The 24,879-nt window shown below is 34.8% G+C and overlaps 1 protein-coding gene across 1 annotated transcript in view; it reads right to left on the reverse strand.

Annotated features, from left to right (window-relative positions):
- The window catches only part of CSMD3 (CUB and Sushi multiple domains 3), a 1,170,241-nt gene that overhangs the window by 386,175 nt on the left and 759,187 nt on the right, over positions 1–24,879 (reverse strand). Inside the window, exons 17-19 of the mRNA XM_049093360.1 lie at positions 11,299–11,437; positions 4,284–4,471; positions 787–975 (exon numbers count right to left, since the gene is read on the reverse strand). Coding sequence (XP_048949317.1) covers positions 787–975; positions 4,284–4,471; positions 11,299–11,437 — 516 coding nt within the window. The remainder of the gene's footprint in view (positions 1–786; positions 976–4,283; positions 4,472–11,298; positions 11,438–24,879) is intronic.

Here is a 24,879-nt window from a genome sequence, read left to right on the forward strand (position 1 = left end):
TGATCATAAAATGACGAATGCAATCTTCCCCTTTGAACAAGAATAAGTACAGAACTTGGAAATAGTGTTATAAATAAAAATTAAAGCCCAGCATCAAACAGTTCACAGATTTACAATGTGTGTGTTTTTTGATAAAAAACAAAAGTTTTTGATAAAAAACTTTTGATAAAACAAGTATGAAAACACTTCTTAAACTTATAGAAGCAGTTTCTTTTACTGTATTTGCACAAAAATGAAGAATTTCTGACTTATTCTCTATAGAAAGAAAGTAGAGGTAAGGACACTGGTAAAATATTCATCATAACCAAGAATTTCCACCACAGAGTAGTCTGTATATGTAGTCATAGCGCTGTGTAACTAGGTGGAATTTGGACTGGTGCATTTTGCCTTGCAAGGTAGTAGGTAATGTTCTATCCTTTCAGTGAATTCATTGATACCAATTTGACATTTTCAATACTATTTTGTCAAAGGTCCAAGCACACAATATGTACTTAAAATGGTTACATCAGCACATTTTGAAAATATATATACCATCTTTAGGCATAGGGTAAGTTGGGCTGGTTATCAGTATTTATTCTTTTTTTTTCTTTTTGAAGTATTGTTGACATATGACACATTTTTAATTTTGTTAAATTCAGGGTCTGATAACTAAATTACCAAAATTCAAGATAATCTTTTAAAATATGAAATATTTATAGCTGTATAAAGCCTCACAATTCATAAATACTATATTGATTTATTTTGGTTTATAAATCAGCTTATTTGGCATGTTGAATTAATTCTTACCATCACAGGTTGGAAGTGGATGACTCCACCAGTGGTTTTTTTCACATAGAAGAGGCTCTTCATGGCTAAGCCTATATCCTGGGTCACAACTAAATGAAACAGTAGAACCTATGGAGAAATCATGACCGTAGCGACGGCCATGTACAGGAATGCCAGGGTCCAAGCAAGAATAAGTGTTCACTGTAACACCTAGGAAACAAAGGGAATAGACAAAGAGTAAGTTTGATGGATTCAGATTTGCTAAAATCTATTCCTATTTCTTCAATCAATTGTGTTATGATTTTCACAAATAAATTAACATGCCAATAGCTTTATTTAAACAACCTGTAATTGTTTAACAAATTTGTTTTGACATTTCCTACCTGCAAAGCCCACATTCAGATCACTTAGTTATATAAGAACCTAATGAAAATGTATAATTATCAAACTTTATATTATTTAAATTTAAATATATATATATATATGGTTGCCGGAGTGGCTGAGTTGGTTAAGTGGCCAACTCTTAACTTCAGCTCAGGTCATGATCTTAGAGTCCTGGGATTAAGCCCCATGTCAGGCTCTACGTTCAATGGGGAGTCTGCTTGGTATTCTCTCTTTCTGTCTCTCCCTCTGCCCATCCTCCTGCTCTCTTTCTCTCTCAAATAAATAAATAAATCTTTAAAAAATACATAGATATAAATATTAGTGATATATGAAAGTACAAACACCGTACCTTTCTAAATAAAGCAGTACAAAAGCTTTGGTGGCTACTTGTCAAGGAAGGGAAATTATACTGAAACAGAAAATGGGTTATATTCCTAAATTCTAGTCCATGTTGTTACTATTATTATTTTTAGTGTGTTTTGAGAACTATAAATATTATGTTATTGGTATAGTTTTTGCAATCTCCTTATTTTCAGAGAAAGTAGAGCCAGGTAAATAGTGCCCTGGCAAAGGAATACCATGAAAATCTGGAGTGCGCGCAGTGGTAGCACTGCAAATAATCCTTCTCATCACGTTTTGGTCTTCTGGAAAAATAGAAAATTTTAAATGAATTTAATTTAAAAAATAGAAATTCACCAAATACCAAATACATTTTAAAATTTTATTAAGTGTAACAATTAAAGTTTCATTCTACTGATTTTGGGGTTTGTGAATGGTTGATTTGAAAAGAGTTTGGTTACCATCAGCTGGGGAACTTACTAAGTAGCAAAAACAACAAAAAATGTCTTTGCCTGTTTGTATTCCTGAAAAGAAAGGGCTTATGATGTTAGAGATTGTTTCACAATAGTAATTAAACCACGACATTAAATAGAATAAAAATGAGAAGTGATCTCTTATAAACTAATTTAAACAGAACATTACTGCCTTCAGGCCAGATTTGACCCAAACCAACATCCAATGCATCTTAGATCAACCTCTGCCTCTCTAGCTCTCAGTCTCCACTCCTCCTTTTAGTCACTAGCTTCATAACTTCAATTATGGTATTAAGAGCCTATGGGTGACAAACTTGCTGACTGTGACAAAGACACTCTGCCTTGACCATAGTGTCGTCTGGATCCTCTGAATCCTTTTGACTAGGCCTCACCTGTGGTCCATTTAGTCCAGTTTTAGCAACAATCCTGATGGGTCAGTTTACTGAAAATCCTCCTGTCTTGATGTCTGATCAAATTCCTTTTTCCCCACCCTCAATACCTTCTTCATTCTGACCTGCCTTCAGCAGAAATCCTGTCTGTTGGGTTTAGCCAGATTCCGTTCACCACTAATGGTCTGCTCATCTTGGCAAGTTCCCTCCCACTGATTCTCCCTACCCTGCTTCTTGAGTATGAAGTCCCACTTGTAGTCAGAGTTGAGCTCAATGTCTCTCGCCTTAGAGGAAACCCCACTGTAGTAGTCTGTTCCACTGTCTTTAATGAGTGTCGGTGAATAATTTCTTTTATAAAAACGATACATTTGAGCTTGACTTCTCATTTTAATTTCTCACTCAGTAAGTTTTCAAAGAAAAAATATAAGAGCTATCATTCATTGATTACTTACTGCATGCTAACTATTATAATAACATATTGCATGTGTGGTTTTATTTAGTTCTTAAAATTGTCCTATGTCTGACACGTGATAAAATCACACGGCTTGGCTGGAGTGGGATTGAATAAGATTTGTTAGGAATAGGAAACTGCAATGGATTAAAGGAAAAGGGCCTGCCCATTTGGAACACATTGATAAAAATTAATTGCTAAGAAGAATTAATTTTGAAATAGATGCAAAAAATGATGCTACTCTGACTCCATTTTAACACAAACATATCAAACTAAAATCTCAATTAAACTAAAATCTCAATTAAACTCAACCTTCAATTCATCTGAATTCCCAAGTATGAGTCAAGCCTCTTGTTACATTTTACAATAATATTAAGAAAATATTTTTCCATGCCATAAAGCTCTAAATAAAAAGAGAAGTTAATATAATTAAACAATATTATGGATAATACGATCTTTAAAAAAAGTAATGAGTAGATATTGATTATGGTTTTAAAATCCCATAAGCCCATTGACCAGAGCTGCTGAAAAGAGACATCCAATATGGAATATAAAGTTATATATTTCAAATGCAGAAATTTGTCTTGAGGGGACAAGAGGTATAGGAGACTTGAATATAAAAATAAGTGGTAGAATACCTATCTGTACCTGATATAAAATACCTTACAGTAACCTTCTTAAATGTGCTATTAGATCCATTCCACCAAAACTGCTTTTCACACAAAGATACATGGCAATGTATGTCAAGACGCAAGTGAGCACACATATATGTATACATCATATGCAATACACTCATATAAATATAACAAGTGTTTATAAAGTAAAAATCTTGTTTCTATGTATATACTAGAATCAAATTATTTTTAAATATCATATGTATTTTAGATTTTTTAAAATAAAACTGTAACCTTCTAAGTGGGATTATTATATGCTGATTGCAACATTGTGAGTGAATTACAGCTTGTTTTAATATGTAGTCTTTGATCAGCTATGTTAGTCATATTTGGACATATATGTATGTACTTTACTTTTCAAACTTACCATAATTTTCAATATTTTACACAGAATAATAAAATTGAGTATTCTAAATGGAAAAATGTGTGCAATTAATGTGAGTAAAATATAAAAGAATGGCTTTATGAAGTGTATGCTAAAGGAATTTGTCAATGTTCATATACATCTTAGATTGATACTATTATTGGCTTTTCAGAATTGTGCACAAATAACTAGTACATGAACTCATTTGGAATTTGTTATTTCATACTTCTGACATTTCCTTTTATAATGTTGTTACATAGGTATTGCTGAAAAATCTTTTGCAGAATTTACTAAAACACATACTTTGTGAAGTATTAGCATTCTCATCAGTCAAGGAAGATTTAATTTTATTTTATTAATAAATTTGTAGTTCTTTTAATGATACAATGGTAATACCAAATGTAGGAAAGATGGAATAGGGAAATCAAAGAATATTTTACTTACTTTCATAGTGAATCTTGAAACCATTATTAGAACGGCTGTTGTCTGTCGTAAATAGAAGGTATATAAAATTACTGCTACTGAATAGAAACTGGGGCACTTGGGTACCATTGTAAGATCCAAGCAAGGGTGACAGAAGATTTGGCCCATCATGGACTTCCAGAACATCATAATTCAGTTCAGTCTGAAATCTAAGATTAAGAGACACATGTGAAAATATATTTGTTAGAATAACACTATAAGGAAAATAACAATTTAGATTGTTATTTAAATGACTAAACATTTTACCATTTTTATATTGTAATTTTTCTTTAGCTTATCTAATATCATATATATCATTTAAGACCTCGTTATGTGCAAATACCTAAATTGTAAGCTCTTATTCCTATGGAAAGTTACCATTAAAGAGGTATGTGTATGTATTTGTTGTTCAGAAGTAAGATTTCTTTCAAATATTGTGAAATATCATCACTAAATAAGTGGCCTTTCCATTAACCATGCATTTTTTGGGAGTCACCTTTCTTTTAACTTCTTCATTTTATGGAAAAGTATGTGATTCATATTTATCTTCAACCAGTTAATCAGATTCTCATCTTAATTCTATATACATTTCAAATCTCACTTCTGCTCTATGTAGCGGCGCTTTCTTTTTTTTTTGACAAATCTATTTCGGTCATTAGAAATTCTATATAGTTTTTATTTCAAAACAGTGGTCATGATTATTATTAATTAATGATAATAATGATTATGTAGTTAATGTTTACTAAGTGCTTGAGGCTCTGTTAAATAGTTTATCTACATTCATTTATCCAAGCTTCACCTAACCCTGTAAATTAGCTCCTATTATTATACTCATTTTGCAGGTAAGAAAATTGAGGCCTGCAGAACTTAAATAGTTTAAATCCAAGTCTCTCTGTTGCTCCTTAACCACTATCTTATGCTATACTATACTGGTTGGTTTTATTTTTAGATTTTTGGTGGTAGTTACTGCTAATGTTTTCAATTCTTGTAAAAGATGTAATTTTTATAAATTGCAATCAACACAGAGCTACTTTTAACATGCATAAAATATTATTAAAAATAGCATTTTAAATGCTATTTAAGAAGTGCAGCTGAAATATTTTTCAATCTGTACCACTTTTACACCCTGTTAAGCAATATATTAGTAAAATAAATGAATTTCATAAGTTTATCTTAGTTTTTATTTTGCAATATGGAATATATTGCATTGGTCTAAAAATAACTTTTCCAATAACACGATTTAGAATAGAAAATGTATAGGAACACATTATGTCTTTTAAGTAAATGATCAGACAATAGTATATTACGAGTCCATTATTTTGTTGGTTTGTAGTCAGTGTATTGTAGTATTAAAATTGGAGTTTCACTTCGATAGCTAGTCAGCTGATAATAACCAAATTAAAATGCACAGAAGAGTCAGAGATTACTTTGAATTGAAACATAAAGAGACAATTCTTAATAGAATAGCAACATTAACTGGTGATATAGAGAACACTGTTCAGTAGGAGTGGATCCTTAAAAAAGAAAATCAACACAGATTTGCCCTAAGGAACCATAAAAATATATTACAATAACAAGGGAAATGAATTAGGGTTACGCAATAATTTGAATTTCTTTCATTTTATGTTTCAAGATAGTTGTATACATTTCTCATTAATTGCCTCAATCTGTATTATGCCGAGTGAAGTAAGTCAATCGGAGAAGGACAAACAGTGTATGTTCTCATTCATTTGGGGAATATAAATAATAGTGAAAGGGAATAGAAGGGAAGGGAGAAGAAATGTGTGGGAAATATCAGAAAGGGAGACAGAACGTAAAGACTCCTAACTCTGGGAAACGAACTAGGGGTGGTGGAAGGGGAGGAGGGCGGGGGTGGGAGTGAATGGGTGACGGGCACTGAGGGGGGCACTTGACGGGATGAGCACTGGGTGTTATTCTGTATGTTGGCAAATTGAACACCAATAAAAAATAAATTTATTTTAAAAAATAATAATTGCCTCAATCTAGTGTTCATTTTTCATGACATTAAATTTATTGTTTATCATAAACAAATGTTATGGAACCACTATATGGTGTTAAAAATGAAATTGAACCTAATCTTACTCAATTTTTGTTGTCTTTTAAAAATATTCTTGATGTAATCCAAAGCCATTTTGACCAAACTGAAATAAAGTTAAAAGAGTTATTGTCTGGAAGAGTGATACTGATAGGTATGATCTAGTAGTTAAGGTCAGAAAAAGAAATAGAAAGATGGGCTTAGGATGATTAATAGTAAATCAGTTCATTTAGAAGCTGCCAAACATTGAGAAAGTTTAGAAACTGTTGGAAGAAACAAAGCAAAATTTTTCTGCAGATCTGAAAATAAGACTTGTAAACTGGCTATGTTAAGAGATAAACAGCTAAAAAAACACATATGTTCCTTGGCATTATTATGTTGCTTTGTGTTTGATAGGAAATTCAATTTCTTAAGATTTCATTGACTTAATGTATTTGAGACAATTTCAAGGAGCCAAATAGTGGCTTATATATTTGTAATGTTATTTAGTTTTTTTTCCTCTCCCCATAGATTAAATCTAGTCAATTGCTACATTTGAGAATATATGAAAATAGCTCTGTCATCATCTTAGTTATAGTATTTATTTAAAATTTCATTTTAACCAAATTAATTTAAATTATTCCTGGGTATTAGAAAACAAAGGACATAACTCAGTAATAAACACAATTCATTATTTGGAGCCAAATTCTCTAAAAAGTATTCTCACAATGACAGAAATTATTGAAGAGCTGGCAACCAGTGTTCTTACAATAACTTGGTAGGAAATCAGAAGGGAATTAGTTATTTCAAGACATAATTCTTACTACTTAAGAGAGGATATCTTGTTTCTTAAAACAATCTTACACAGGAAATGAAGCGCCAAGATATTATAGGGTCAGTAAACAAGGAAGTGATAAATGTACATATTTCTGACTTCAAGATACCTCTAATCTAACGGATAAACTTCTCATTTATTTTTTTAACTTGATGAAGTCCCTTGTTCACTGCATCTTAACTGAACTACTCCTAACTGTGTGATGGCTGTTTAAGGTGTGGATTATTTTAAAGGAACCCATTTTCTGACAAAGCACACGGTATACGGATAGCCCTAAGTGAAAATCTCAGACCTTTAGAGGATCTTTAGAAAAGAAGAAAGGAAGATGGTATTTAAAGTTTTCCTTTCAAATTGTTCCAATTCAAGAATCTTATGGGCTTGTGTGTGTGTGTGTGTGTGTGTAGGAGAGAAGGGTAGATAGAGGACTCAACCCCCAAAACAAATATTTCAGTTTAGAACATTGTTTCAGAATTGAGACTTATTTATTTTAGTTATGTAAAGTAAAATTCAAAAGAAATATACTGATATAGCTATGCCCTGTCTATTCTAAAACAGTGAAAATAACATCAATAAATTCTTAAAACATTTCTTAAAGTTCTTAAAACCATTCTTCCAGTGTTTTAGCTAATTAACAAGGAATAGTTTTATATGGATGTATGTTGATATGTGTGTATATATATATATATGTGTGCATATATTTCTGTGTATATATGTGTGTGTATATACATATATACATTGTTATCAAGGAGGTGGAGGAGCTATGAGGTTTATAATTTACTTCAGAGAGTGACACAGGGATTAAGAAAAGAGGCACAGTTGACAAGTCTTGCTCAGTGGTGCTCGCGGGAAGAAGACAAAATCTTTGGACTCTGGGAATCATTTCTCACCCCAGGCCAGTTCTGGCTGACCTACAGAACTGTGTATTGTTGCTGTGCAGAAACCCTAGCACTGAAAATCATTTTGCAGTGTGACTCTTGCTTACAGCCTCATTTAAAGGATTTGTGTCACAGGAAGCAGATAAGAGAATAAGAAAATGGCAGAAGAAAAAGTGCTAGGTAACCATATTTATCAGAATTAAATGGGGTTTTTGTCTATTTAACTGGCATTACAGTTTATAAAAATTGTTGAAAGGATTTTTTTTTTTTTACCAAGAAGGTAAGTCTGGGATGGTTTAACGTAGAATATAGGTGATACAACTAACACTAATTTTACTTTAGAGAATTCTGAAAGTATCTACATAAGATAGGCAAGCAGCAAAGAGGCCTGTGTAATGGCCTATCAGGAGGGATAGAACACGCATGTTAAAGATGTTGGACAGAGAAAATTTGTCTTCAAACAAAAGAATAAAGTCAAAAGTCACAAGTGTGGTGCTCTGAATTATAAGCACTGCTTTGCAATCTGCTTCTCAAGTTGGCAACTCTAGATAGCTGAGAGATATCCCCTGTTTTTTATTTATTTAATTATGGTTGGTGATTCTCATGAGCAAACCAGGGGATGTTTTTCAATAAAATAATGCACTTTGTGTTAATAAAACTTAAGCTAATTTTCTAGTGATATTATTTTCTGCTTATGTAGTATTTTTTAAATTGAATATAAAATAATGAAAATAACCTATTTTTAAAGTTGTCTACCATTTGAGTCAGCTGGGAGGTGGAGAAAGAGTGAATTCTTAGGAAAACACTGATCTTTGAGTTAGGAAAAAACATCATTATTTGCATGTGTTGGAAAGAAAAACAAAATCTACACCCTTTCCTGTCCCCTGTCATTCACTGGAAGCTCATAGAAACAAGAGATAATAAGCTACCAGAAGAAGTTTACCGTGCTAGATACTGGAGGGAGTACTGGGAAGTAGAGGAAGGAGGGTTGAAGATCCTGGGTGTGAAAAAGGCAAGAGCCAGAGAAGAGTCTGAGATAAGAAAGGGCCCTGGAAAGATACATGCAATCGTTCCCAAGATAGGGATTTGCAGGAAAAATTTAAGAAAGTGCAATAATCCTCTTTTGTTATCCCTTGGATTAAGGTTTTTGTAAGAAGGAAGGAAAGTGATACAAAGAAGGAGAAGCATAAGAAGTTGAAGGAGAGTGGCAGCCTCCCTAGCTCACACATGAGATGATGCTAAGACCAGGGTTTCAGAAATGGAAGTAAACAAAAGCTTCCCCAGGAATTCTGAAAACTTAAGAAGGGCCCAGACTTTCCTCTGAATATAAGATGAGGCTCAAGCCTTTTTATTCAGATATTGAAGAATAATGACATGATAAGAAATATACAGATGACAGATGTTATAAGCTATGGGAGTATAAACACATTTTCAATTGCCTTAACATCATAACATCTAATACAAAATAATGTTAAGTCCCAAACAGGAAATCCTAAAAAATTATGTACTAATACCCATAATGATATACTTATTTAAAATATGAATCAATTATGATAGAAAAATATGCTAATCCTTCTTCAAGTCTGTGCTCTAAATTGAACAAATTAAAAATATGCAACAAATTTGTCTAATTGACATGAATTAATATAATTTTTTGAATTATTCAATGATATGATCAATATTATTATGTTATATGTTCCAAACCAAATAGAATTCTGAGTAGTAAGTTTGGTTAATTTAGCTCCCACATTTATGGGACATTATTACATGATGAAAATTTTATTTTGAATAAATCATATGCTTTACACTAAAATTACTATGGCAAAACAAGCTGTATCATCGAATAAAGGATATGATTTCAATAGCACAACAAAAAACTCTGCAAAGTATTCTAAATATAAACTTTTTTTAAAAAAAATGTGTAAGTCATTGTTTTGGGCTGAATTGTGTTCCCCTAAAATTCTTCTGTGAAGTCCTAGCCCCTAGTACCTCTGAATGTGCCTGTACTTGGAGAAAGTTTCTTTAGAGATAATTAAGGCAAAAATGAGATCATATGGGTGGTCAAACATGACTGATATTCTTTCAAGAAGAGGAAATTAGGAAACAGAGGAAAGACCATGTGAAGACAGAGGGAGAAGACAGCTAACTACAAATCAGGGACAAAGGCCTCAGAAGATACAATCCTATTGACACCTTGATCTCAGTCTTCCAGCCTCCAGAACTGTGAGCAAATAGATTTCTGTTGGTTAAGTCACTTGGTCTGTGATACCTTGTTATGGCAGCCCTGCCAAAGTAATACAGTTGTAGTAAAGTTGTGTAGTCCAAAATAAGGTAGGATGGCCCCACGTGAAATGTTTAGCCCTTTACATTTGTCAAATAAAATTTGTTTCCTTCTCAACTTTTAATAAATACTAGTATTAATTCAATGAAGAACCTCTTGAACTATGAAGGATTGTGTTATGATCATAAAATTCAATCATCAGCATAATTCTGCTACCTTTATGTTTTCCATGTGAATAAAATGCTTACAAAGTTTCCTTTTTTTTTAAATAAAGGGATTGGAAGATGGAGGGAGTAAAAAATATAATTGGGAAATTATATAAATACTTCCATTTCAATTTATAAATAGCAATCCAATCATAGACTTGAAGCTTCATTCTTTTAACTCTTCAATATTTAATATTGTAATCTTTCATGAAATACATTATTTGATCAGTAGCACTGATTAAAAAAAAGCTCAACTGGCCAATCATTAACACGCATTAATTTGACACAGCCTTTTTTTTTTTTTTTTTTTAAGACCTAAGTTATGTGGGTGGTGTGCTTAAGTCTCTCAGGCTGTACTACAGTATAAATTCAAATGTGTTTATAGCACTTCTGCCTTTTGAAATAAAGCAGGACACACAGACCCTTTAAAATATAGGACAAGTAAACTCATTAAGTTAAAGGCCACATGTTCATATCTCAGTAGTGTATATATGTATATAAAGCAAATGCATATAAAGCATATGTATATAAAGCAAAAAAGGTCCATCTTGCATATCTCAATAGCCCTGCCAGAGCATTAAACAAATAGAAAATTAACTTGAAAGCAGCCTGAAAGGTTAAAAGGGGCAGTCTGAAGCATTCTTGGCTCAGTAATCAACTATTTCAATAAAATGATACACAAATTTGGTAAATAAAGTGGATAATGTCAACTGTTCTTTTAGATAATATGTATTTTTTTAAAGGTAGAAAAATATTTGTAGAGACCTTTCAAATGTAATTTTGATAGAGTGTCCAGGTTCAGCTTCAATCACCCACTCACAATTCAAAGAGTCTTTATAGTATCCTGGCCATCCTGGTGAGAGAATCAATCCACTGGGAGCTGAGAAATGGCCGCCACATGGAGCTGAGAAAATGAAATCAGAGAACCAGTGAGAACAGAAGCTTTAGAACAAATTGCAGAGATTATTATTAGTTCCAAGTGTAATTTTTTTAAAAGAACCTCTGCATGTACTTCAAAAATGCTCTTTAGTAACATTTTGAAAGTAAAACTAGATCCAGTCCTATTACTGAATGATTATTTTCCTTAGAAAAAGTAACTGAGACACGGCATGTCTATATCCTCTGCATGTCAGATAAACGGATCATCCTCAAGTGTCCTGATGATGTGCCTAAAATGCATTCTTGTGTCTCCGTCATTTTCACATTCAAGGCTTGAAAACAATGTAAATTGTTAGCTTTAATGTCTCTCTCTCTCTCTTTTGTTTTCTGACACATTATCAAATACTGCTCATTGATGCTACACACTGTCTAAAACTCTAATCATACTTGTTCCAGAATCCCTACCACAATTTGGGCCCCCACTGATTGAGCCTCTTCCCTGATATTTCCCATCCCCTGATTTCTCTCTTGCTTTAGTCCAGCCATCAGAATAATCTCCTTCAAATTACAATTTCATTATACCATTCCCTTCCCTAGACATCTACTTTGATCCCTTTTCCTTTACATTAGCTTCAAATCCTCAGTTTATCATTTCAAGTATATAATTTTCTGCTTTTCTCTAAATTTACAGACAATTGAAATCATAATGATAATATTGTAATTCCAGTAGGTCCTGATTAGGTATTTTGGTATAAACACCTCATTCTGGAGATGAAGAAACCAAATCCAGAGAAGAGGTACTCCCCAAAGTTTACAAGACTTATTAAGGTCTGAGAAGTTTTGAGGTCCTTTTTTTGTAAAAAAAAAAAAATGACTCGAAAATACTTCTATTCTCCATGCGATAGCCAGAGGTTTTTTGTTTTGTTTTGTTTTTGTTTTTTTCAATTGCATTCTGACCACACACTTCAATGGCTGTTTTCTGTGTTGACCCAGTAAGGTCCTGAATGAACTAGTTTACCGTCTAGCCTAGACTCTGAACTTCTTGACTTGACTCTGCAGCCCATGTATCAAGCCTGCCTGTACCTTCAGGAAGTATGCACAGAAAATATAAATAGAGCAAAGAGTATTGGAATTACTGAAAATTATCCAGGAAGGGGAAAAAAAAAGATCAAATGTATACTGTATTAGCTTATCAACATATTAGAGCCTATACCCAATAACTGTGTTTTATCTAAATCACTCCACTTAAACTTTATCTCGTGTGTTATATTTGTGTTGTTTACTTGTTTCTTTCTGTTTTATCTTGCAAAATTTCTAAAAGCTATTGCTCCAGACCCCATTTTTACTTGTTTTTATTTTTAAAATAATTTGGTATAACCTATAAACGAAATAGGAAATATTTACAAATTGGCCTAGGAATCCAGCATTACTATAAATATCCATTAGAGAATATTTTCATGTTAAATTGCCAATATTTGTTATTTGCATGAAGAAAAAAAAAACCTTTCATATAAAATTAGATTTTCTTCCTTAGTAGAATTTAATTTTGTTTCCTAAAAAGCTTTCAAAGGAGACCATTTTCATGAGGATTATTTACTCTTCATTGTTACAATGACTCATAATTAGGTTTCCTGTTGGGTTATTATGTATTTCAAAAATAAAATTATGTGCATAATAGCCACTTAAATTACCATATTTTAAAGACAGAGTAAAGTATCTTAGTGAGAGAAGGTCCTGGAAATATGGAGAATCGACAGAAATCCTTAATATGTCACGGACTCATTGTTTTAGGCAAGTATTTGTGCACTTCAGTCTAATCATCATTAAAAGAGGTAATCAGTCATAAAATTAACAATTGAGTAACAGGCCATAAAGGATTAAAAAGTAAAGTACTAAGTAAAGCCTTTTAGCTGGTCCGTCCATCTGAAGTGTGAGGGAGGCAGTTAGGAGGGGTCTTTAGAACAGAGGAGTAACTTAAAGATGTGATTATTGTTTGTTCCCTGAAAGGATTTTCCTGAACTGTGACCCTACTCAAAGGTGAGTCTTCTAGTTAACTTATGACATATTCTGAAGCAGCTTCTTTCTCTTACATAAAGGGTTGAAACTCTTCACATTTATTATTCCAAAAGTATGGGAATAGACTTCATAAGAGAGTGTGAAACCTAAGATGCTCAGTCCAGGTCAGTCAGGAAAAGCCTTATGGTCACAGTGACTGGCAGACACAGGGCAGGGAGATGTGTGCATGGAGAAGCTATAGTGTAGCAACAGCAGCAAAGTATGGAGTGGGCAAAATGCAAGAAAAAAATAAGAGGAGATCAAGTATGGAGAAAAGAGATGTAGAAATCTGCCCAAAGCAAAAGCAGTAAGAAATATAGGAAAGAAGAGACAGAGACAGAGCGCACGCTTTTGAACAAAGAACAACTAATAATATTAGTAACAAATATTTGAATTTGTAAAGTGAAAGTTAACTGTAAAAGGAATAATAAATTAGCAGCCTAAACCTTACAACTTTGTCATATCAGTGTACAGCTTATATTAAACTAATAATTTTCTTTAAATAGATTCGCTTATATTTTAACTTAAAGACTTTTTTAGACTTGCTCTAAGCAAAAATATCTATGAAATCACAGTTTTAATAGACTACTGATTTTTTTCCCGAAATGCTTAAAAATAAATATGTAGCTATTGAAATGTAATAAGTGTTTACACATTTAACAACTAAAATAGATTGTGTACCTTCAGGTACAAAGGCAACACAGTTTAAGACACACTTCTATAAAAGACAGTAACTATCCTTGCCTGAACAAAGAAAACTAGAATATCTATAAAACAGAAAGGAGATCAAGACCATATAAGGTGTTTTCAAAGTCCCATTCATTCATTCATTCATTCACTCACTCATCATTTACTCATTCATATTTCATTCATGGAGCAAATAATTGTGTGTTAAGTATGTGTTCTGTGTGGTTTTTGTACTACTTTTACCAGTTAACATTTATTGAATCTTTCCCATGTGCCAGGAACTGTGTGAAAAGTCCCTTGGATTATCTTATAGAATGCTCAAAAAAAAAAAAAAAATTCCAACTGCATTATAGATAAGAACATTGATATGTAGAGAATTTAAACAATTTGCTTATGTGGGACCAAGGCAGGCCACCCCAAGATTGGCCACATTGGCATTTTAATTATTTTAAATAAAGGTTACTGAAGAGACAACCTGGACAAAAAAGGACACTTGGATCCTTCTTGGTCTGCCTGAAAGCAGGAAATAAATCTCCCACATCAAAGATATCTTCCCTGTTCCAAGAGGTAAAGAGACATCCTATCACCAAAGATGGGAAATTTAGAGCTAAGAAGGCTGTGACTTTTTTTTTTTTTTTTTTTTTTTTACTAATTTACTACTGTGGTCCAAATTCTGTTTAGATTTCTTACCAACTGAAGCTCCTTAAGTTTTCTTTGTCCTGCCAATTCCTCAAAGATTCATTACCTCTTTGTATACGAAGTGTAGGAACTACCTGCCTTGCTCATTTCTTTAGGTTTCAATTTCATTATTGGTCTTCCTTGGGCATATAATAAAACTTTTTTTTCCTCCTGTTAATCTGTTTCAAGTAAATACAATTCTTAGTTCAGTTGGGAGACTTTGATTAGTAGAGACAAAAGTTTCCTTTCCTTCACATATCAGCCAGAATGGATTTGAACAGAAGCGATTTGGTTCTCGAAACTTCTTTCCAAATGCCATTAAGTAATCTTTTTCCTTTTCTTATAGTGCTCATGTGCAAGAGACAGAAACATAAAGTAATAATGTCATAAATTCTATTAAAAAGATATGTCCATGGGACAAGGAGTCTGGAAGAGGACATGAATTAAGGCTCCATGCAAACCTAATAGGTTTAGTGAAGACAAAGATGGATGGCTAGGGGGATAGAATGTCCAATCCAAAGATTTTTATTCTTGAATTTTGTTTATTTATTCATGAGAGAAACACACAGAGAGAGGCAGAGACATAGGCAGAGGGAGAAGCAGGCTCCCCCCAGTGGAGCCTGCTGTGGGACTCGTCCCAGGACCCCAGGATCAAGTCCTGAACCAAAGGCAGACGCTCAACCACTGAGCCATCCAGATGTCCCCAACCCAAAGATTTTCTTTTTTTCCCAAAGATTTTTAATTCAAATTTGAGATTCTAACAACCCCATTTTAAGTGCTTCTCCAATATTATTATTTTTATTTCTTCATGTATTCCATTAATTCAATAAGTATTTGTTTAGTTTCTGCTATATATGTAAGATACTCTGCTAGTTGCTGAAATTTAAAAAACAAATCCATATGATATTTTCTCTGCCCTCAAGAGACAAGTATTCTACGTGGATGTAGGTACTCCGATTTTCCAATAGGCACAGCTAACATGCAATGCATGCTTGAGCTGGGTAGGCAGTCTGGGAACACAGGGAAGAGACAGGTAACATCCTAAAGACCTTAGGAAAGAGTTCTTGAAGGTGATTTTGTCAGAAGTGAATTTAGATTTAGAAAAATAAGTAGAAGACAGGGGGAGTTGCAGTAAGAGCAGAGGCAGGAAGTGAAAAATACTAATGTGTGTGAGGTAAAGTCAAGTAGTTCTTTGTTTCCAAAGTGTATAGTTTGTGGAGGAAAAAGGAGAGCACTTATGGTTTTATGCAGTGGTTATTGCTTTTGAAAACTTTTAAACCTTAGTAGGTACTCAGAGAACTTGTTAAAATGCAGATTTCCAGAAGGCACTTCTAGTAGTTATAAAGTGGGATCTAGAAAGCTGTATTGTTAACAAGACCTTACCCCACCCTGACCTCATAGGTCATTCTGCTGCTGTTTGCCCATAGACCACTTGACAAAACCTAAGATGTGACTGGTCTGTGGCTTCATGATTCTACTGGATGATATCTCAGGAGCCTGAGATAAATAAGTGATTTGCATCTGTTAGTGTAATATAGATTGTTGCCTCTTACCCCTGCCCCCCATTTTTAGCAATTAAAAACAGGACATACATGGTAAATGCACGGTAGACATAGTTCATTTATCTACATTTATTTTTCTAAGATCTGAAGAAAGTCTGTTATAAATAATTTGCGTTGGAGTGCTGACTCATTTCTGTGTTACTTTAAGTAGAACAGACAAATTCAAAATACCCAATATGTTTTAAGACCTGTATGAAAGAGTCAAAAGTGCTTCAGACTGTATTCAGATAAAATTCCCTTGAATAAAAAGGCCAAGGAATTTTAGTGTTCCACAGCAGGAGATGCTCTTTCATCTGAGAAGTGGCAGTTAGGTGCTCAGGGGATAGTTGGGGATGGGAAGAGCTGGGTGTGATCTCTGGTGGTTGGCTAGAAGTGATTTTAAAAAGGGAGTACTCTAACATTTCATCCATTAGATAGCCTTTCTGTAGAGCTGTGCATGATAAAATCTAGATAGCATCTCAAGGATTATCAAACAATGATGGTTCCATCCCCAGTCCCTCCCCACTCCCCCTTTTAACTTGCTTTATGGATATAGGTGTGGTAAGCAATCACTGACTCTCTTTAACCTCTGCACTGGATGATATTTCAAAGAAAATTAGGAGATATCTGTTGGGTCTGAATCTAGGATAAAAAGAGGAAGCCAGACACACAAATTAAAAGGCCAGGGTTACAGAGAAATGATCATAGTTCTGCAGCTTCTTCCATTGCTATGACCCCTTGATCCCTTCTCCTGTACTCAGCTCTACAGAGAGTGGGAGCAAAACCTTGCCGATTGCTACTGCATCACTTTCCCTACAATAGTCCTCTAGGAGAATGGAATTTAATACTATGTAAACATGTAATTAAAAGTGGGGTTTATTTTTAGATGTACACATATTCTTTCAATGAGAACCACAAATAAATTCTGATCTATGTATCAGACTGTTACTCTAATTACTCTTTCAAAAAAACTCCCTCCAAAGAGAATGCCATGTCTGTGAATGAGAAGGTTTTCCTGACCTTTGAAGCTAATTGAGTTCAAGAGAAAACTCCTTATTCTCAAAGGGAAAGTTTGTCAGGCATGTGGATCCAGTCTTGCCTTCAAACAGTTCTCCAGGGACTTCAGTCCCATCCTATTCACTCAAGGAATTTTCTCAGATATCCCCTTAGAGAGTAGGAAGGAGAATGAGCCATAGTTATGCAGGGAGTTCTTTGCTAAGGGCAAGGAAGTTCTTGCTTGAGTAAGCATTTTATGGTACATTCTGAAATTTATGTAACAAAACCAGAAATGGGTTTCCTTCCTTCCTTCCTTCCTTCCTTCCTTCCTTCCTTCCTTCCTTCCTTCCTTCCTTCCTTCCTTCCTTCCCTCCTTCCATTGCCTTCAAATATGCACTGCTAAATCTCCACCTCCTTAAAAAATGTTGAGCAGGTCCTCTAACATTTTCATCACTTTCAATATTAAAAAAAAGTTGGTCCTGTCCAAAATAAAATTATCATCTTATCTTCTCCATGCATCCACCCAAGGTGTGTCTCTCAGCAATGGTCAGAGAGGCTTGGAGGATAGGGAGGAGGGTGCTGATAGAGGACCAGCACTTGCTGATTCATTCATTCCTGCATTCACTTCAGCACTGAGAATAGTTTCCGCCTCATCTTATCTCCTTCCTCTTCCTTTTAGGTCCTTTTGCCTGTGGTGTGTTAGGGCTGGGATGGGACAGATTGTGCTGTCAGTCCTTTCTTGGCTATTGCCGTATCTCTCGTTACTTCTGACTGTTCCCTGATGCCTTCCATTGATCAGATATGGAAAATGTTTGTTTTCCATGAGAGTAAATGAGTCCTTTGGAAAGGGAAAGAGTGTGGAATGGTGGATTCTCAATGTAAAATTCCCTGATATAGGAGAAGGTCATCCTTTTCCAGTCACCTCTTGCTCCCATCCCTGGCAGTGTACCCGATGATCTCAGGTGGTTGGGTTTCCTTCACTTGGTGGCCAAGCTCCTGGTGATATTCATTTGTGCACAGAAAATTCACATCACTGACTTGCCAAATTTTTTGACCTAGACAGCTTTCTTTCTTTTCAATCTGTCAGCTTTCACCAATTTTCTTCCTCTTGATCAATCAGCACGGAAGACAGATCAGCAAGTACTATATAGTATAATCAGATATCCACTTGGAAGTCCTGCTCCTCTTTCTCTGAGGAAACTCCATTCTCTATGAGAGATTCTTCTAAAGCTTTCCCGTCAACTTGGCTTGAAGAAAAAAGACTAGTACCCTCCTCCCTAGAGGGAGATAAATGAAAAACTGAACAACTTTGACTTCAACAGGTTTCAGATAGATTGACATACATTGACAGATAGATAGATAAATCAATCTAGATATTTATCTCCCTTACTTTCTTTTTCCTGATTTTATAAATTGCAAATGGGGTACCTGAGGTTATGACTGAGAAAGATGGATCAGAACACATTTAATTAGCCATGAAGAGGGTATCTAGATTTCTATTATTATTATTATTATTATTATTATTATTATTATTATTTTATATTACTATTTTATAGAGTGGATATTGTGACTTTTTTCTCCTTATTTGGGTGTCTAAGTTGCTTATACCAAAGGTACAGGAAAATCTACCCTTATATTTTATTTGTCAGACATTTTGCTCCTAATGTTTTTCTTGTCAGTTGGGGAGGCTACAATGATAATATTATTAAATATTATGAGACTCCACCAGGAAGGGGTAATTTTTCTTTCAGTTAGTTTTAACTTGGTGTCTTAATTAAATCAACAGCTTTGAGCCAATAGCATTCATCTGACTCTGCCAATGTATTTCATTAAATGTAATCCTCTTTATCTATAAAGCAGTCCAATGAATGTATTATATCCTAATTATATTCAAGAACATGACCATGTAATCCAGAAGGCCAATATTCTATTTCCATTTTTGTTGAAAGGATTGCTTTAGATCAAAGAGGACATTGCTAGCTACAGTGCAGAGAGCAGGGGTGATAAAAGCCAGGTAAAAATGAGGAGAGATGCAGATAGTGAGCATGCATTAGAACCTTTCTGAGTCCCAGGGGAGAAATGATTTATGAAGTAATTAATCAATGGGCACAGATGAATTGGACAACAAATCATTTCTACAGAACTGAATAGGGACAAGGGCAGAAGTAGCAGGACCAGTTAGGAGAGTGTTGCACTAATTTGGGCAGGAGATGATGATTGCTGGGACCAGTATGTCAACAGTGGAGGAAATAAGAACTAGATGAGTTTTGAATATATTTCAAAGGTAGAGCTAACAAATTTTTCTGATGGATTGTGTATGGTTGTAGCAGAAGAAAGGAGTCAGAAATTGCTCCAAGAGTTTTGGTGTGAATTACTGAAAGAAAGGAGTGCTATTAATGATGATGGTGAAACTCTGTGACAGTTGCAGGTTTGGAATGACAGAGGGAGATAGATCAGTTTTGGACAGATTAAATTTGAGATGCCTATTAAACATCTATGTGGATATGTTGAGTAGGAAGTTGAATATACGAGTCTGGACTTCAGGGTGAAGAACTAGGCTGGTGATGTAAATTTGAAAGACATCAGCACATAGATATTATTTAATGTTAGAGACTAGATGACAGTTACCCATAGAGAGGATGGATAGAGTGGAGATATTCAAGACCTACCTTGGAAACTACAGAGATCATTGAAATGAGGAGATACCAGGAAGAGAGTCTAAAATGAGCCTGAGTAGTGTAATTAATAAAGTGAAATTTAATAAAATGTATAATTTTTAGACTGTGTAACTTATTTTCCATGAACAGTTAAATGATTATAACTTTAAAGTATTAAGAAATATTTGACTTTAAAAAGTAAATGGTAGGTACTTCAGGCTTTATAACAAAATATTGAATACATTGTAGTCCAACTCTCATTTTTGTCCTGTAAATAAATCCTTCTCATCTTTCAGTCTACATAGTTGAATTCAGTAGCTTTAAGAAAGTGACATTCACCAATGAATAATAAATTCTCATACCCAGGAGCAGTTTCCTTCTATGACTGCACCAAAGATAGGAGACTTAATTTATGTCCAACTGTCTTGCTTTCTAAAACAGAAAACTCTAGATAACTTAGCACTCACTTCTTGACACCTAGAAAGAGAACTTTCTTGTTTTATTATGAGTCTTATGGCATGGTATCTTTTTCAAGTTCTTTGGGATTCATTCGCTGGTTTATTACTGGCAAATACTGAAGCAGGCATTCATAAAGTAGAAATGCAACCCAGAGATTAGCTTGAAAAGACATGTCAAAAATTTGATCTTTCTCCTTTTTCATTGTTTTAAACTAATGCATGATTCCTGATAATGAGGTAGAGAACTGTATTTACCAACCTTCCAAGGAGATAAAATCTCAACTGAAACTATTAGAATGGGATAAACTACTCTTTCCTGGGGACAGAGCACAGTGGAATGAGTAGGTCTTGTATTAGTCTAAGGGTTAAATGTGGAAGAGAGGAGCTACATATATGTAAGCAAGGGCATGGGGCTGAGAGAAGAAAAATAGGAAGGTAGAGCACAGCTTAGTGATGATAGGACTGTGTGTGTAAGCATGTGAGAGATGATGATGATGATGATGATGATGATTATGATGATGGAGATGATGATTTTTACATTTAACCATGGGAGGGTGGGGGATGGAGGAAGAAATAGAGGGAGATATGTCTTAGGAAGATATTCAGGAAGCTTTCTATTTACTGTACTATATAAAATGTTTATATCTTAACTCTTAAAGAAAGCAAAGCAAACAGCTCTGTTATTTATTAAAACTTCTTGAATAACCTGGACAGTGCCCAAGTCCACCTGAATCAGATCATACCACATAATTGAGCCATAGCAGCAGCTAGATTATTAGAAAAAAATGAGTGCCAAATGGTGAAAAAGAATCAGACATGTGCAGAATACCAAAGCAAAGCCAAAAGGACAATATAGACACTACTCTGGATTGAAATGACAATCTGGGGAGAATGCTCTGTTCACAGAATAGGATGCTTCAGCCTAGACTCTAGGTGCTCGAGGATTGGAGTTGAACAATGTTACACAAATTCACAAATAGAAGGAACTTAAAACATTTTTTTCATGATATAACTATCTGGAAAGTAGTTCTTAGGTAAGTCCAAAGGATACCCAGTTTCTTAACTGGAGTTAAGAAACACTGGAGTGCTTTCTCAAAATGGAGAGGTTGATGTATAACTTCTGACCTGCTCCATTGGCCTGGCACAGTCCTCAAGTGATTGATTGCTACTGTTGGATTTCAAATTAAAGTGACCTTAGTAATCACTAGTTCAAGTCATCTTCCTCTTGGAAAATGCCCTTTTCTAGTGTGCATGAAGGAACTGTGATGGCTAATGGGAACACTGTCATCAGTGTCAGTGATGTCATTTTTGTATTATTTATTATTGTTATTATTGATGTTAAAAAAGAGGGATGTTTATTTGTAACCATGTCTCTAAAAAAAGTGAGAAATCACATCTCTCCCTAGGAGGGCAGCTTGTTCTATTTAGCCCATCTAATTTGCTTCTGTTATTGCTTTGCTCCTGTAAGCATTTGAGGTTATGACTCCTTATCTATAGCAATGGGCATTAGCTACTATTTGTGGACACAGATCCATCGAAACCTCCATCTAATGGCAGTCAGGCTCACCACCCTGGAGGATACGAATATCCAGATGAATCTGAGCTGAGTGCAAATGCTGGAATGGCATTTTCTGCGTATGTGTTAACCTCTTAATAAATGGTTAAAAGCAAGACATCCACTGGGCAAAGGTATGAACAGATGGGAGGATCAGAAGCACCTGTAACTGGTTCACATTACAATGGACTTATAGCCAATTGACCAAATGACCACACACATAAACCATATTACAAAGGGACCCATGAATCTAATGATGCTCAGATCATTTGAGGTATAGACAATAAGGCAGAGTTGTCTCAGCACTTTGGAGCTGGGCGGTCAGAATATGGTGGTCAGAGACCAGTGAGTTTCCCAAAGCCCAGTAAAGAAACCTCTCTGATACAAATATTGTACCTTGAGTTTTGCCTTCTGTATAGCAATATATGCAGAATGCTCACAAGGAACATTCCAGAAACTAGAAATGCTCTGGGATATTACCGAGAAAAAGATTCTAGGATTTGAGGTTTAGGGATGACTCCAGTTTGCATCGCTTGGTACTGTGAAGGAAATCTAGCTATACATTATATCCTTGAGAAAATTAAGGGAAAGCAACATCTTACCCATATTTCAGAAGATACATTCATACATCGAGGTGTGGAGAGAAATTGATCCAAACACAATAATTCTGTGTTCCTTTCTCCCCTTTTCCAAATTTTCAAGCACCTACGCTGGTCAAAAGGATGTTGAAGGAAACGGCGAGCCTCACAATGCCCTCAGAGACCCTTGAGAGAAATTCTGATCGTATTAGGAAAAAGAAAAAGGGTGTGGAAAGAAGAAAATCCAAGGGAAAATATTCTAAAAAGAAAATTGCACTTCCTGAGGGTTGTATTTTATGAGGAGGCTCACAGGTGCCCAACAGGGGTTTGGGCTGTGCAGAAAAAGAAATAAATGTGAGGCCAGAGGGGTCCTGAGGGGACAAAGAGGGAGAATGTTTATGCAGCTGTTATGAGTGAAAACTGGTGGAGACGGAGGAAGAGGATTTTTGAGTCAGTGGGAGCTGGGAAGCTTTCATGGCACATCATGAAAATCTCTCTGTCAGCCCATTAAGGTAGACCTATGATAACCATCTACACTGTTCGTGGCTGTAGGATATATCTTTGAAGGAGACACCATGCAGAGACTGGCCCTAGATACAGCCAGTTATATTCAGGCAACAGTTTAAGGGTAAGTGAAGAAGTCATTGATTGTCACACTGAGTTTGTGGAATTCAAAGTGAATGATTTCAATGCTGATTACAGGAATTCACATATTTTGTTTTCCATTAGTGAAACTGAAAGATCCCAAGGCTTTTGAATGCCTCTAATCATTCTTCCTCTTGAGAAGATTTGATCAACCCACTCTAGAGAAAGAGGTTCAAATTTTCACAAAGATAACTTAAATCTATCCTTGGTTAATGCATCAGTGGTGAACTTCGGGTCAGTAAATGAAATGTGTAACCCACTTCTGTCCAACAATTGCATTTAAGCTACCTGAAATGAATCCAAGTTCAGCTGTGGGATCATAGAACTGTATCAAATTATGATCTCATTTCTCTCTTTCTGCTCACCAACCCTTATTCAAGGACTATGATTGATCAAACATTTCCTTTCACGTTTTTTCAAAGATTTCCTACAGTTTAGGGTTGAAGATTGGTTGATGCAGGTGGATTACTAATTTGCCAATATGCCTAAATTTCTAGACAATTGCAGTAGATTAGTTGGGCGGGTGTGTGTGTGGAGAGAGAAGGCAATCTTTAAAGAGGTTAGAGCTTTGTGTTGTGTTATCAAAACATTTTATCCTGACTCCCTTGCTTTATAAATCCTGATGGAAACAAGCAACTTCCTACTTTCTAATATTAACACACAACAATCCATACATACAAGCAACTTTTAACAATACATTTAATTTTGGATATTTTGTATTAACAGACTAGAATATAAATAGTTATCTGTATTAATCAGAACATACACATGTACGTATTTCATCCATATAAAATATTTAATATGATGATAAAGAACATTTTATCTAAAACATCAAGCCTGTATTGAAGGCTGTAACAGTGCCCTAAAAGATAAATTACAATAAATAATAAGCAAGACTTCTCTGTCAAAATATGGAAGGTGTAAAGGACAAAGAAGACAGGCAGAGAGGACTCCCAGACATAGTTCTTTGAGTCAGTGGGAGAGACTGTATAGCAAGTTGGGGAATAGTGGAGGGAGAGGGGTGATTAAAAACAGATCAACAACAATTAAAGCATAAACACATTAGGGAAGAAAAAGAATAAGCTTTCCTCAGCTAGTCTCAGGCTTTTGTTGTTAACATCTAAGTAGAACTGAGGCAAAACTAAAACTAAAGGAAATCTTTACAAACCTTAATTAGAGTCTCAGAAATTAAACCAGCCAGAGTGAACTATACAGGGGTCGACAGCAGCCTAGTTTATTGGTGGAAACTGCCTGGCAACATGGCCTGGGATATGGCCTGGGATATGGCTGGTGACCTGACAAGTGCCACAGTAAAATCACTTCCAGCCCACTCTGATTCTGCTTTCCCTGTCCCCAACCTCCTTCTCCTCCTCCTCTTCCTCCTCCTCCTGTTCTTCCTCTTCCTCTTTCTTCTTCTTCTTCTTTTCTTCTTCTTCTTCTTCTTCTTCTTCTTCTTCTTCTTCTTCTTCTTCTTCTTCTTCTTCTTCTCCTTCTCCTTCTCCTTCTTCCTCTTCCTCTTCCTCTTCCTCTTTCCAACCTCATTCTTAGTCATGTTCCCACTTTGGGGTTAGATCCAGAAATTGGCAGGTGAGCCAAGTGTATGTAACTTCACTCAAA

The sequence above is a fragment of the Canis lupus genome, chromosome 13, assembly GCF_003254725.2.
Source record: "Canis lupus dingo isolate Sandy chromosome 13, ASM325472v2, whole genome shotgun sequence".
NCBI classification, from domain to species: domain Eukaryota; kingdom Metazoa; phylum Chordata; class Mammalia; order Carnivora; family Canidae; genus Canis; species Canis lupus.